Source organism: Heterodontus francisci, chromosome 32 (assembly GCF_036365525.1).
Source record: "Heterodontus francisci isolate sHetFra1 chromosome 32, sHetFra1.hap1, whole genome shotgun sequence".
Taxonomy (NCBI): Eukaryota; Metazoa; Chordata; class Chondrichthyes; order Heterodontiformes; family Heterodontidae; genus Heterodontus; species Heterodontus francisci.
Genome location: NC_090402.1, coordinates 11758160 through 11773749, shown reverse-complemented (window position 1 = coordinate 11773749; position 15590 = coordinate 11758160). Strand labels below are relative to the sequence as shown.

At 44.9% G+C, this 15590-nt stretch overlaps 1 protein-coding gene across 1 annotated transcript in view; it reads left to right on the top strand.

The window, feature by feature from the left end:
• LOC137347631 (alpha-N-acetylgalactosaminide alpha-2,6-sialyltransferase 6-like) overlaps positions 1–12402 on the top strand; it is a 47632-nt gene extending 35230 nt beyond the window's left edge. Inside the window, exons 4-8 of the mRNA XM_068012239.1 lie at positions 785–857; positions 2084–2272; positions 7144–7550; positions 9419–9526; positions 11214–12402. Coding sequence (XP_067868340.1) covers positions 846–857; positions 2084–2272; positions 7144–7550; positions 9419–9526; positions 11214–11397 — 900 coding nt within the window. The 5' untranslated portion in view covers positions 785–845 and the 3' untranslated portion in view covers positions 11398–12402. The remainder of the gene's footprint in view (positions 1–784; positions 858–2083; positions 2273–7143; positions 7551–9418; positions 9527–11213) is intronic.
• The last annotated feature ends 3188 nt before the right edge of the window (positions 12403–15590 follow it).

Below are 15590 nucleotides of genomic sequence, written 5' to 3'. Positions count from 1 at the left end.
TACTGTCGTCGGTGAAATAAGGGAGCTGGTTTTACCAGTGCAAATGTGGGGATTTTGAACTGATGTTCTATTGCTGCAGTCCAAACTTCATTGCTCAACCAACACTAGTCTATTGAGAAGTTTTGTTGTGAGTTATCCTTTTTACCCAAATAACATTGGAGTTAGTACTATATGGAAGGAGGAGGTTTACAGTGAGGATTGATCCTTAATAAAGGCCTGCTTCCCGACCCGAACCCGACGGGACCCGATGACTTGTGTCGGGTTGGGTCGCTCCTGCGGGTCCGACTTTCGGGCTCGTGTCGTGTCGGGTCCGTGTCCAGGTCAGACACATACAGGAAATCTTGCATTTTGCTTCGCTGGAGTGGAGAGTGTAAAAGTTAAAAAACTTACCTGAGCTGGAGTCCAGGATGTCAAGGAGAAAGACTCAGAGTCAGCACAGTGAGTGTCTCAATGACGTCATCATGCTCATGCTGCAGCTTCCTTTATCCATCCATCCAAAAGCGGTACAGTGAGTGAGTGCACTATGGAATCAAGGTAGGTAACCATTCCGGTGATGGGTTGGGTCGGGCTCGGGCCAGGTCGGGCGCAGGAAAAAGTGGAGGAACTTGGGCTCGCCTCGGGTCGGTCTTGGGTCAGATGTGGTTCGGGTCGGGTTTTTATTTCCTGACCTGAGCAGGACTTTAATCCTTAATGCCTGACTCGGTTTGCTTGATTCAGTCAATCGTGCCCATTTAAAAAAAATTTCCATTGAATGAATTCAGACCTTTATTTTATTTCATTCCAGGCATCTTTAAGGTAAGGACGCAATATTCACAGAACTAGTCCTGCTACCAACTTCAGAAGACATGAAAAATATGGTGAGCTATTTACTGTTTCTAAAACAAAGCTGCTGGAGATACAGACAGCAGGTCGTCTGAAAGAGAAGTTTGTGCTTTGCTGAACTATTCACTGGTTTTACAGATGCTGGTCTCTGCATTGCCAACAATCGCTGTTTTTATTTCAGCTTCCCTGCATTATCCATTATTTTTGTCACTGTTATAATTGCTCCCACTAAATGGACAAGTGATTAAAAGAGGTTTTAAATGTGATCACAAACCATTTTTCTAAGTAGTAATGAATGCTATGAATGTAGTAATCCTCTGTTTCTGAGTTTAATCCTTTTAATTCATTCATGCCAGTGTTTCCTCTAGACTCGACTATTCCTAAACTCTCCTGGCTGTTCTCCCATCTTGCAGCCTGTGTAAACTTGAACTCAAAGAGAATTCTGCTGTCCATATCCTAACTCACACTAAGTGCCTTTAGCCTATCGACCCTGTGCTCTGTGACCTACATTGGCTACGGGTCTGGCAACAGCTTGATTTAAAATTCTCGTTGTTGTTTTCCAATCCTTCAATGGCCTCGCCCCTCCCTATCGCTGTAACCTGCAGTGCTACAACCCTCTGAGATATCTGCACTCCTTCAATTCTGGCCTTTTGCTTATCCCTGATTTTCATCGCTCCACCATTGATTCAGGTCCTAACCTTTGGAATTCCCTCCCTAAATCTCTCTTCCTTCTCCTCCTCCTTTAAGACACTCATTGAAACCTAGCTCTTTAAACAAGCTTGTGTTTACCTGTCCTAATCTGACTCGGTGCCAGATTGTATTAGGCTCTCCTGTGAAGTGCCTTGGCACATTTTACTATGTTGAAGGCACTATGTAAATGCAAGTTGTAGTTTTCGTTTGCAGTGTCGTAGATTCGCAAACTACCAGTAACACAGATTTCAAATGGGAGGTCAATACAGGAGGAGCCGAAATTCTAATTTGGATCGAGCATGTGGAGGGTGGTATGAGAATTACAAACCTTAATCTTCCATGTATGTGTGGGAGTTGGCGGGGAGAGGGAGGGGTGCGGGAAGAGAAAATAGAAAACGGAATTGGTATAAGACATAGCCCCCCCAACCCCCCAAGTTCCCTCTAAACAATTCACTCCTGATAATCATTTAAATATCAGTCTGTCAGAAAAAATGGCCACAATTACAGTTTTAAAGCCAGAATCCTATATATACCCTGTCAAAATCATTCTTTTGTTCAATTTCTTTTGCAGGCTGAAACATATGTGGTTGCTACAGCGATCTTCACATTGACAACTCTCTTGATAATCTACAGTTCCAGCAGTGGCAATAACTCATCAGGTTACAAAGGGGGTTTTGTCTACAATGTTGTCACTCGGGCGCCATTAAGTTTAAAGAAATGGGTCACAAAAGATGGTTACTTTCCAGCTGTTGGAAACAAGGTAAGAAAACCTCTCCAACCTTTTCATCTGGTGAAATAATTTAACACCTAGAAACAATAAATTCAATGGGGAATTTAGAGAGAAATGCTTTACCCAGAGAGTGGTTAGAGTGTGGAATTTCCTGCCACAAAGAGTTGTTGAGGGGAGAAGCACAGATGCATTTAAGGGGAAGCTAGATAAACACATGAGGGAGAAAGGAATAGAAGGGTAATGTTGATGGGATTAGATGAAGAAAGGTGGGAGGAGGCTTGTGTTGGGCCAAATGGCCTGTTTCTGTGCTGTTGATACCATGTAATACTTGGTAATGTTCTCTGGCTTCCAGTACAAGTTCAGTCCCACAGGCAATTGCTGGTATCATTCCTCCAATTTTGCCATTCTGAACCATCTCTCGAACTCCAATGTTGTCTCTCCTCAATGAAAAGCAAAGTACTGCAGATGCTGAAAGCCTGAAATAAAAAGAGAAAACGCTGGAAATACTCAGCTGGTCAGGCAGCATCTGTTTAGGGAGAAACAGAGTTAATGGGCTGGATTTTTTTCTCTCTCAGGCATAGGGTTCCGTGGCCACGCCACGCAGTCCGATGTGGGAGGGCCTGTCCCAATATTACCGGCGGCGGTGAGGCCTTGTTGCGGCACCCTCCCGCCGCTCACCAACGGGGTCCCAATTTGCATATTTAAATAAATTAAAATGAATTAATTGATGACACTCTCATTGCCGCCCAATGTCCCGCTGTGATCTTTGGCCCACTGGCTGGCACTCCCGTCCGAGGAAACGAGGTGCCATAGTGGTTTGGGGGGGCGGTGGGGGGAGGAGATAAGTTTCTCAGTATGGGGGTGGGGTGGCCGGAATGGGATCAAATTAGTGTCATGGGTTTAGGGGATAGTGGGAAGGCTTGTAGTTGAAAGTTTGTGCACTTTCTGGAGGGGAAGATCAGAGGGTTTTGGGGGAAAGGGCAAATAATTAATTTAGTTGTTATGGGGGGGTGGTACAGGGGCAAAAGTAATGTATTTTTTAAAATTTCCATTTCCTTTTAAATATTTAAATTTCCTGGTAGGGCTGACAACCCTTTAAAAATGGCGTCAGCAACGGGAATGTGATCATTGGGATAAGAACCAGAGGGGAGATGAGAATTTTTTTTTACACAGCAAGTTGTTGTGATCTGGAATGCACTGCCTGAAAGGGCGGTGCAAGCAGATTCAATCTTAACTTTGAAAAAGAAATACTTGAAGGGGGGAAGATTTGCAGGGCTGTGGGGGGGAAGAACAGGGGGAGAGTGGGACAGGCACAATGGGCTGAATGGCTCCTCCAAGCCTCTGATTCAATGAGATCAGCGAACTCAGTACTTACTGGGGTTGTGAATGGGTCCTCCCAGTGCTGTCTCAGTACCACAGTAAGCATTGATCTCCTGGGCAAAGAGAGCAGCTAACAAATACAAAGGGTAAAATAGCATGGAGAAACGTAGGAGCTTACAAAAATAACAGGGCGGTAAAGACCAACTGGTCCACCAAACCTACCCTACACTCATGATGGCTGGAGCATAATAATTGGAGACTTCCCACCCTATCCCCACTCCCATTAACCGTGTGATCTCCCGGCAGAGGCAAAGAAATCGGAAAAACCCCAGGTCAATAAGGGAACAAAATAAAATCTGGTGAATTCCTCTCCAACCCCCTGCCCCCAGCCCCCCCCCCAGCTTCCCCTTCAAGTGATTGAAACCAGTCCGGGACACCACATTGTCCATGCACCCGTTAACTTGCCTTCTATATGATGTGACCTTGGACTGACTGATACGACACCAATTGCTAGAGCTCGTCGGGAGGGTTTAAACTAGTTTGGCAGGGGGATGGGAACCGGAGCTACGGAACAGTGGATGGGGTAGCTGTTGAACAGGCAGATACAGAGTGCAGAGAGTCTGTGAGGAAGGGTAGACAGTTGACAGGGCAAAGTTGCAGCCAGTATGATGGGTTGAAGTGTGTCTATTTTAACGCAAGAAGTGTCAGGAATAAGGGTGATGAACTTAGAGCATGGATCAGTACTTGGCCATTGTTGTGGCCATTACAGAGACTTGGATATCACAGGGGCAGGAATGGATGTTGGATGTTCCAGGGTTTAGATGTTTCAAAAGGAATAGGGAGGGAGGTAAAAGAGGTGGGGGAGTGGCATTGCTATTCAGGGATAGTATCACAGCTGCAGAAAGGGAGGTCGTCGAGGAGGGTTTGTCTACTGAGTCATTATGGGTGGAAGTCAGAAACAGGAAAGGAGCAGTCACTTTGTTGGGAGTTTTCTATAGACCCCCCAAGAGCAACAGAGACACGGAGGAACAGATTGGGAGGCAGATTTTGGAAAGGTGCAGAAGTAACAGGGTTGTTGTCATGGGTGACTTCAACTTCCCTAATATTGATTGGAACCTCCTTAGTGCAAATAGTTTGGATGGAGCAGTTTTTGTCAGGTGTATCCAGGAAGGTTTCCTGACTCAATATGTAGATAGGCCGACTAGGGGGGAGGCTATGTTGGATTTGGTGCTTGGCAACGAACCAGGCCAGGTGGCAGATCTCTCGGTGGGAGAGCATTTCGGTGATAGTGATCACAACTCCCTGACCTTTACTATAGTCATGGAGAGGGACAGGAGCAGATGGGATGGGAAAATATTTAATTGGGGGAGGGGGAATTGCAATGCTATTAGGCAGGAACTGGGGAGCTTAAATTGGGAACAGATGTTCTCAGGGAAATGCGCGACAGAAATGTGAAGGTTGTTTAGGGAGCACTTGCTGCGACTGCTGGATAGGTTTGTCCCGATGAGGCAAGGAAGGGATGGTAGGGTGAAGGAACCTTGGATGACAAGAGATGTGGAACAGCTAGTCAAGAGGAAGAAGGAAGCTTACTTAAGGTTGAGGAAGCAAGGATCAGACAGGGCTCTAGAGGGTTAGAAGGTAGCCAGGAAGGAACTGAAGAATGGATTTAGGAGAGCTAGAAGGGGACATGAAAAAGTCTTGGCGGGTAGGATTAAGGAAAATCTCAAGGCGTTCTACACTTATGTGAGGAACAAGAGGCTGGCCAGAGTGAGAGTAGGGCCGATCAGGGATAGTGGAGGGAACTTGTGCCTGGAGTCGGAGGAGGTAGGGGAGGTCCTAAATGAATACTTTGCTTCAGTATTCACTAGTGAGAGGGACCTGGTCGTTTGTGAGGACAGCGTGAAACAGGCTGATATGATGGAACAGGTTGATGTTAAGAGGGAGGATGTGCTGGAATTTTTGAAAGACATGAGGACAGATAAATCCCCGGGGCCAGATGGGATATACCCAAGGATATTAAGGGAAGCGAGGGAAGAGATTGCCGCGCCTTTGGCGATGATCTTTGCGTCCTCACTGTCCACTGGAGTAGTACCAGATGATTGGAGGGTGGCAAATGTTATTCCCTTGTTCAAGAAAGGGAATAGGGATAACCCTGGGAATTATAGACCAGTCAGTCTTACGTCGATAGTGGGCAAATTATTGGAGAGGAATCTGAGAGACAGGATTTATGATTATTTGGAAAAGCATAGTTTGATTAGAGACAGTCAGCATGGCTTTGTGAGGGGCAGGTCATGCCTCACAAGCCTTATTGAATTCTTTGAAGATGTGACAAAACACATTGATGAAGGAAGAGCAGTGGATGTGGTGTATATGGATTTTAGCAAGGCGTTTGATAAGGTTCCCCATGGTAGGCTCATTCAGAAAGTAGGGAGGCATGGGATACAGGGAATGTTGGCTGTCTGGATACAGAATTGGCTGGCCCAAAGAAGACAGGGGGTGGTAGTAGATGGAAAGTATTCAGCATGGAGCTCGGTGACCAGTGGTGTTCCACAAGGATCTGTTCTGGGACCTCTGCTCTTTGCGATTTTTATAAATGACTTGGATGAGGAAGTGGAAGGCTGGGTTAGCAAGTTTGCCGATGACACGAAGGTTGCTGGAGTTGTGGATAGTGTGGAAGGCTGTTGTAGGTTGCAACGGGACATTGACAGGATGCAGAGCTGGGCTGAGAAGTGGCAGATGGAGTTCAACCTGGAAAAGTGTGAAGTGATTCATTTTGGAAGGTCGAATTTGAATGCGGAATAGAGGCTTAAAGACAGGATTCTTGGTAGTGTGGAGTAACAGAGGGATCTTGGGGTCCATGTCCATAGACACCAAAGTTGCCACCAAAGTTGATATGGTTGTTAAGAAGGCGTATGGAGTGTTGGCTTTCATTAACAGGGGGATTGAGTTTAAGAGCCGCGAGGTTATGCTGCAGCTCTATAAAGCCCTGGTCAGACCACACTTGGAATATTGTGTTCAGTTCTGGTCGCCTCATTATAGGAAGGATGTGGAAGCTTTAGAGAGGGTGCAGAAGAGATTTACCAGGATGCTGCCTGGACTGGAGGGCATGTCTTACGAAGAAAGGTTGAGGGTGCTAGGGCTTTTCTCATTGGAACGAAGAAGGATGAGAGGTGACTTGATAGAGGGGTACAAGATGATGAGAGGCATAGATAGAGTGGATAGCCAGAGACTTTTTCCCAGGGCGGAAAGGGCTATCACCAGGGGGCATAATTTTAAGGTGATTGGAGGAAGGTTTAGGGGAGATGTCAGAGGTAGGTTCTTTACACAGAGAGTGGTGGGTGCGTGGAATGCGCTGCCAGCGGTGGTAGTAGAAGCAGATACATTAGGGACAATTAAGCGACTCGTGGATAGGTACATGGATGATAGTAGAATGAAGGGTATGTAGTTAGTTTGATCTTAGAGTAGGTTAAAGGTTCGGCACAACATCGTGGGCCGAAGGGCCTGTACTGTGCTGTACTGTTCTATGTTCTCTATGTTCTATGTTCCAATTGTCACTTTAACTACAGTTACGCCTGTTTCAGACAATGAACCTTCACTGCGGTCAGTGTGCTCTCATCACAAGTTCCAGCCACTTACTGGGCAGCGAGATAGGGTCAGAAATCGACAAGACCGAGTGCATCATCCGCATGAATGACGCACCCACGACGGGATACGAGAAGGACGTCGGGAGTAAAACCACTCTGCGGGTTGTCGCCCATTCCAGCATTTACCGAGTGATAAGGAAACCCCAGGAGTTCTTTAACAAAAGCCAGGAAACGTTCTTTATCTTCTGGGGGCCCCCACAGAAAATGCAGAAGAACAGAGGCAGTTCCTACAAACTGATTCACCGAGTGGTCTTGGCCTTCTCAAACCTGTCTGTGTTCATTATTTCTCCTAAGAGAATGCAGCAATTTGATGATTTATTTCAGAGGGAAACAGGGAGAGACAGGTACATTACCAATGTAAACATTTATTTATTGAATGGGGATATTTGGCTTGTATGTTCTTACCCTTATCACCCCCACTCCTCACCCCCCCCCCCACCCCACCAACAATTTTCTCCCTTTCCTGAAGGCTCTGAACTCTTGTAAGGTTCCATTATCGCACTGGCCATTCTTTATACATGAGCATAGACAATGTTTGCCCACAGTCTGTGCCACCCAGTGTCAGCACATTAGCCCTTCCCAACAGGTGTCACTAGATTGTGATCAGGAGTGGGAATTCTGGTTCATGACTCTTGCTTTTCACCCTCACTAAGCCCCCGCACCACTATCCCCCCATCAACCTTCCCCTGATGCTTTCAAATTCATCCTTCAGATAGTCAGCTATGCCTCAGTTGGTTGCACTTTCGTTTCAGAGTCCCACTCCGGAGACTTGAGCTCAAAAACCCAGACTGACACTCCAGTGCAGTGCTGAGGGAATGCTGTACCTTCAAAGGTGTCATCTTTCAGATGAGACATTAAACTGAGGCTCCATCTGCCCTCGGATGGATGTTAAAGATCCCATGGCACTGTTTTGAAGAAGAGCATGGGAGTTCTGTCTGGTGGCCTGATGAATATTTATCTCTTGATCAACAGTGCAAAAACAAGATAATTTGGTCATTAACACAATGCAGTTTGTGGGAGCTTGCTGTGCGCAAATTGGCTGCCACTTTTCCAACATTCCACCAGTGACTATACTTCAAAACAACTTCGTTGACTGTAAAGCGCTTTGGGATGTCCTGAGGTTATGAAAGGTGCTATATAAATGCAAATCTTTCATGTCCTTGGCTATTTCAACAATCTTTCATGGATTACATATTGAATAGTTTATTTCCTACGTGTCTTACTTTACACTTGTCCGCATTAAATTTCAGCTGCTGTTGCTCCATCCACTCGCACATTTTGCCCAACTCATTTTGTAATTTCTGAACTGTGCCCTTCAGAAGCCACTGTCCCTTCCAAGTTTGGTATTATCTGCAGTTTTGACCACTGAGTATCTGAATCCAGGTCATTGATGTAAATCAGAACACAGTGAGAATTAACACTGCTGTCTCAGCTAATGATTTGGAGATGGTGCGGGATTTACAGCCACGAGCAGCAAAAACTACAGCAAATGGAGCCCATGACAGAAACTACAACAATGTCTCCCAATAAAAGCAGGATTATTTCTCTAGCAAAATGCAGTGAGTGGAGGATAGTTACATAATACAGGTTATGTGTTTAAAATCAGTATCAGTTATTTACAGCAGGGCAGGATCCAGGTGTGATTGACAGGAGAATTATCCAATTATCTCCATTCTGGATGGGAATAATTGTCACTATATGCAGCCATATTGGAAACAGTAGCTGTCCCAATGCTGATCCCGGGGCCCCCACTCAGCTCTCCTTTTACTCAATGTAACTCCTTTAACAAGTAACCCTGGTATTCCTTTCTTCAGTCATGTTCTTATACAATCCCAAGATCTACCCCGAATCTCCACAGCTTTGAGCTTAACTAAAGCCTTTTATGTGGAACTTTGTCAGATTTCTTTTGGAAGTCTAGGAACAACCTCTTAAATTGAGCTCTATACAGTAGAGGGCAGAAACTGAGGTGAGATAGCGATCGTTTATTGAACTTCAAGCTTGCTCTTGTAAGATGTCCAGTTCTTCGACGGCTGCAATTTCAGGTAATCCGCGGAAGTAAACTCTCAAGGCACTCCCTGGATTCAGTTGCTATTTTAGGCTCATGTGGAGCATAAACACTCGTATAAACCATTGGACCAAATGGTCTGTAAATTCTATATTTTGGATGTTGTTATTAACAGGACTTTCTTTTCTTTCTTGCTTGGCTCTGAAGAAAGAAATCCCATTCCTGGCTGAGCACGGGCTGGTTCACTATGGTGATAGCCATTGAACTCTGTGACAATGTACAGGTGTATGGAATGGTCCCTCCCAATCACTGCAGGTAGGTGCTTTTCTTTGCTGTTTACACCAAAGCAGAGATCAGTGTTGGGGGAAAAAGAAAAATAGGAGCAGTCGTGGGCCGTACAGTCTCTTGAGCAAGCTCCGCCATTCAATATGATCATGGCTGATCTACCTCCACTATCCTGCACTACCTTCCTGCACTATCCCCATATCCCACAGTACCCGGAGGTCTATCTATTTCCATCTCCAGTATACTCAATGACTGAGCATCCACAGGTCTCTGGGGTAGAGAATTCCAAAGATTCATAACTCTCTGAGTGAAGACATTTCTCCTCATCCCAGTCCTAAATGGCCGACCCCTTATTCTAAGATTGTGCCCCCCTCGTTCCAGACTCTCCAGCCAGGGGTAACGCGCTCTCAGTATCTACCCTGTCAAAGCCCGAAAGAATTTTGTATGTTTTCAGTGAGATCATCTCTCATTCTTTAAAACTCTAGGGAATATAAGCTGATTTATAAAATATAGAGTGAGTGGGAATGGTATCTGAGTTCTGCTGTGCCTTATAATCTCTGGGTGGGTGGAGGTGGGATTATCTCTATTTCCTCTTTTAATAAAATTCTAAATATGTTTTTTTCACATCTTCTGTTACAACTGGTGAACAGAGATAATCCAAACCTCTCCCTCAAACCTGTGCCAGCCTATTGTTCCTCAGCTGTCTGTCTCCCCTTGTGTAATGCCCCCTTTACCAGGCTAAACTGCTATTTACAAGGTGGCAGCTTACCACAGCCTTGTGGCATTACCAACATTACTGAAGCAATGCTCCAATATTTTTCATTTGAAGGGCTAATTCCAGCAATTTTCTGCATCCCTTTCCTGGGCTGGCCTTTCCCTCTGGGGGCAGGAAGCAGAAGCCGGGACTGTTTCCGGATCCCGAAACCACTCCTGGGGGAAAGCAGTCACTCATTGGGATTTTCACGGGGGTGACCCCTTAATTTGTATGGAGACAGGTCCAGTTAAGAGTGGCTGGTGGGCTGTCGAAGCTGGAGGGCCAATCAGAGACCTTCCAGCTTGAGAGTAGCAGCGGGCTGCAATGGGTGGTAAGTAAGAGAGAGGGCGCTTCAACATAGAGGAACCCTCTCTCCAACTTTATTAAATCTTTTAATTAACGAATAGATTCAGCAGCCAGGCCACCACTGTGGTGGGGGGATCCCCTTTACAGGCCAGGCTAAGCTGCTCTTGCACGCAGGCAGTCAGGGAGGGCATCTAGGCCTGCCTGGAGCACTGCCCCCCACCCCCCCAATCCCCTGGCCTGCTGCCAGGTGCCCGCCTCCAGGCACCTAGCCTGGCCCCTGCCGATGCAGGAGATCAGCTAGACCCGATCCCGCCTCTGCAGAAAATGACCCAGAGGCAGGATGGAGCCAGGGAATCGGCATGCCAGCCAGTGGGGCTAATTGTCGGCCCTGCTCGCCTTCGAAACTGGCCCCAGCAGGAGCCAAAGATCCAGCTCACTTTCCAGACCCATGCATGGCCACTTGGAAAAAGAATCTCGGGGCCCATGGAACGGAACCTCATCAAGAGTAGAGAGGAGGTGGGGAGGTGGAAGAAAACTATCTTGGTTCCTGTAACTACTGTCGCAAACACGAGGTGGGGTAGAGGGAGAAACAGCATTTAAAGATATTTTGTGTTCTTGTTGGAAAAGCAATCTCTATTTCTTTTCTTTTACAAAAAGGGAAGCTCAGCCCAAGCATATGCCGTATCATTATTATGAGCCGAAAGGTCCTGATGAGTGTAAGACATTCGTTGGGAACGAGCGAGCTAAGAAAGGGAATCATCATCGTTTCATCACCGAGAAGGATGTGTTTGGTAAATGGGCGAAGCTGTACAACATCTCCTTCTCACACCCCAGCTGGTGATGCGCTTGTGCGACACGTCACAGTTATGCCACCCTTATGGATTTTGCACTTCACGTCTGTAGCTTGGAAACCAAACCATTCTGGCATCGATGCAAGGCTGCAACGAACAGACCTGTACTGACAATGGGTGGGGAAATGCAGGGTTCACAGGGACATTTGCAGTGCATTTTGAGTTGGGGGTGTGGGGGGTTAATGATGGACAGGGTCACCAGGACCACAGTTGGAGGGTGCAGTTGTTATATTTGCCCTGCTGGACTCTAACTGCACTGCTGTAAATGTATTATAGCACCAGCCTGTCCTTAAAATGAACTAATGTTATAACAGGGAAATCTGACCTGTAACCCTATCTGCATTAAGGTGCAACTGTTTGTTACTGAACTGTGGCCTAATTCACACAATGCAATGAGTTCCTGAGTTAAGCCTAGTGATGACCTCTGCAACAGGAATAGTGACAGCACTGAACACATGGAACAATCTGATAATGATTGTGCAGAATGTAGAAGTGTGTTTGACCTCAGACAGTACTTTTTAAAAAGCTTTTTCAACCTCCTGATCTTCACGTTCGATGACAGTCCCTGAATAATTGGTCTGTTCTGCAGATTCCTTCAAGAGCGAACCTCCGTGAAAGAGGAACTGAGTTGTCTGAAAATATTGTTCAAAGGACAGGGCAGTTCCAGTCCGGTGGGTTCAGGAGGTTCTCGACAGCTGTGATCAGAACCATTTCCGCTTGTAGTTTGATGAGATGGTTGCTGAAAATGACCAATTAGAGACTCAGTAGTGATGACAAGCCAATTTCTTGGGATTTGAACCTGGCTGTGGGCTTCTTTATTTCCCAGTTGGCATTGCCATCTTGGCTGGTTTTTGATTGGGTGCATTGCAAATATCTAAAATGCAAAACCAGCTGCCAAAAGTCTTGTATAAAAGCAAAATACTGCGGATGCTGGAAATCTGAAACAAAAACAAGAAATGCTGGAATCACTCAGCAGGTCTGGCAGCATCTGTGGAAAGAGAAGCAGAGTTAACGTTTCGGGTCAGCGACCCTTCTTCGGAACTGACAAATATTAGAAAAGTCACAGATTATAAACAAGTGAGGTGGGGGTTGGGCAAGAGATAACAAAGGAGAAGGTGCAGATTGGACCAGGCCACAGAGCTAACCAAAAGGTCACGGAGCAAAGGCAAACAATATGTTAATGGTGTGTTGAAAGACAAAGCATTAGTACAGATTAGGTGTGAATATACTGAATATTGAACAGCAGCAAGTGCAAACCTGAGGTTTGTTTTTCAGGTTGTTTTTCTTCAGGTTTGCATTTGCTGCTGTTCAATATTCAGTATATTCACACCTAATCTGTACTAATGCTTTGTCTTTCAACACATCATTAACATATTGTTTGCCTTTGCTCCGTGACCTTTTGGTCAGCTATGTGGCCTGGTCCAATCTGCACCTTCTCCTTTGTTATCTCTTGCCCAACCCCCACCTCACTTGTTTATAATCTGTGACTTTTCTAATATTTGTCAGTTCCGAAGAAGGGTCGCTGACCCGAAACGTTAACTCTGCTTCTCTTTCCACAGATGCTGCCAGACCTGCTGAGTGATTCCAGCATTTCTTGTTTTTGTGCCAAAAGTCTTGACTGTTTTCAAGGTGAAATTCTCTTCCCCACTTCATGATGTCAAGAATTAGTTTTTTTTTATTTGCATCTTCAATTAATTTGCATCATGGGCAAAAGATTAGAATTTGACCATAATTCTATTTCCCCCAAGCCCCTTATCCAGCTATGGACTTAGTTAAAAGCCCACCCTGATCCCACTTAGCCCAACTGAGTTTTGTTCTCATTTTTGCACACTGATGATATGAATTGATGTGTATATTTTTGCTTTCATTGCAACGTTTTAATTGCTTTTCTCCCTTTGCTGTTCTTGTTACATTGGTTTGTAATTAAGTTTTGATTTGCACACCAGGCTGACCATTTGAATATTCCCAGATCATGTGTAATATGCGCTGGATGCATAGCAAAAGTTGTTGTTCTCTGCCCAAATAATGTGCCTTAATCTCAAACCCTGAAAAGCACACTACTGCACCAGTGACATTTCACACACCAGTCATCCTTCATGTTTTTCTGCTTCTGTCAGTGATTGATTCACTGTCGGCAGTTTTGAGCTGTGGACTCATATCCACTGAGAACCATGGGCTTGGACCCACCGTCAACTGTGGGCGTGTATCCACTGTGAGGCTCACACCCTTAACTTGAGATTGTTAAATCTGGCTGACACCGAGCCTCAAGCAGGGTTTAGATCTGCTGCTAGAGAAAAGCGCAGCTCCTCTCAATTCCTCATGTCCTCTTCTACCTGCCCCTATGAGCTCTGCAACAGCTCTCGGTATACGAACCATTATACTAACCAGTTTTGCCTACTTCACAGCTCCATCTCGTTCCTTTTGAGGATCTATTTACTCCAGTTAAAGTATGTTATATGTGATTATACATGGAGAAGAACCTGGATAGCAGGTACAGAAAGCTTGGAAAGATTGAAGCGAGAATCGGGTGCAGTGATGGGGTGTGTTGTATGGATGACAAAGGAAACTGAGATGGACAATTTCTCATGTATAGGAGCTAACAGCAAAGCCATTTTTTAAAAGCCTTTTTGCAACATAGATTGTGTCCAACATGGTTGGCCATTTTAGGAAGCCTCACTGGAATTCCTTCTTTCAATCGGTCTGTGGTAACTTCCTGTATTTAACCCTTTCCAGTTCAGGCCGTGGTGCAGGAAATGCCCTTTTCACACAAAAAGACAAATGAAATTTAGCAAGCGGCTTTCTGTACGTCACTGGCTGAAGGATGGTCAGTGTATGTGGACGGCAGAGAGAAGATGTGGTCCAGCTTTAAGCGTAATCCAGGCCATTGAAGCAACAGGAAGGTTGAGAAACATGAGTTTAATGTCATATTCTAAGATCAGGTTTCTAGACACTGCAAATGATTATGGGTCTGGATTGAAGAACACAACTCTGATAAAACTCCAGAATGGGGAAAGGTCGCTAAAAGATCTGCTAAAAATATTTTTACATATTGATTATTTTATTTTAATCTGTTTGTTTCCAGATTTTTAAAAAATGGAATAAGGTAATCGTGGGAAGAAAAGGTTACATTTTATGAAATTGTCTATTGTACAGAATATTAGTAAATATGTTTTTAATTGTGAAATGCCAAATTTTTCAATATTTGCCAAGGAAATGTTTTTACAAAGTCAACACAGAGAGGCTGTGGAACAACATTTCTTTCATTGAACGGGAGCTGGCAAAGTGGGGTCACAGGTCCAAACTAGAGTGCCTTTCCCTCCGGGTGTTCAGCCTGCACAATTCTCAGCTCAGTGAATCGCCCTCAAAGCAAGTAGCATGTTTGTGGACGGTTTATGACAAACCTGTTAATGCAAGTTTATTAAATCTCTTCCTACTTAGAGGCTCAGGCAAGACTTGATATGAGGTGAAAGAGGAGCAGCCAGGTCCCACTGGGGAAGAGGCGACAACTCCTCCGTTTCCAGGAAATAGCCGCCTTGCATAATATTTTAAATTCGGCTTTTCAAAGCTTAAGAATAAGTTTGCCAAATGTTCCCTTTTAAATAAAGACTGTATGATCTATATTTTTATACTGTATATTAACATTTAATGTTCATGACATCTTAATTAGCTACACAGTGATTGGCTGAAAGGTATTGTCACAGGTATTTAGAGAATCTATTTTAATGAATCAATTTCTTCACTCTTTTAATTAAGTCCTTGCTGAAACGAAAGACTAGAGTTATAAATTCTGTACAGAAATGTGCCCCTAATCAACATTGTAATGTGCTGTTTAAAATATGTTTGTGTGTAAAAATAAATAAATATCTTTAACGTTATGATTTTCATCGCTCCGCCATTGGCGGTCGTGCCTTCAGCTGTCCAGGCCCAAGCTCTGGGATTCCCTCGCTAAACGTCTTTGCCTCTCCCTCCTCCTTTAACATGCTTCTGAAAAATTAACATTTTTGACCAAGTTTTTAGCCATCTTTTCCAATATTACCTTATGTAGCTCAGTGTCACTTTTTTTGATAATGCTCCTGTGGGAGGAAACCAGAGCACCCGGCGAATACCCACACAGTCACAAGGAGAACTTGCAAACTCCACACAGGCAGTACCCAGAATCAAACCCGGGTCCCTGGAGCTGTGA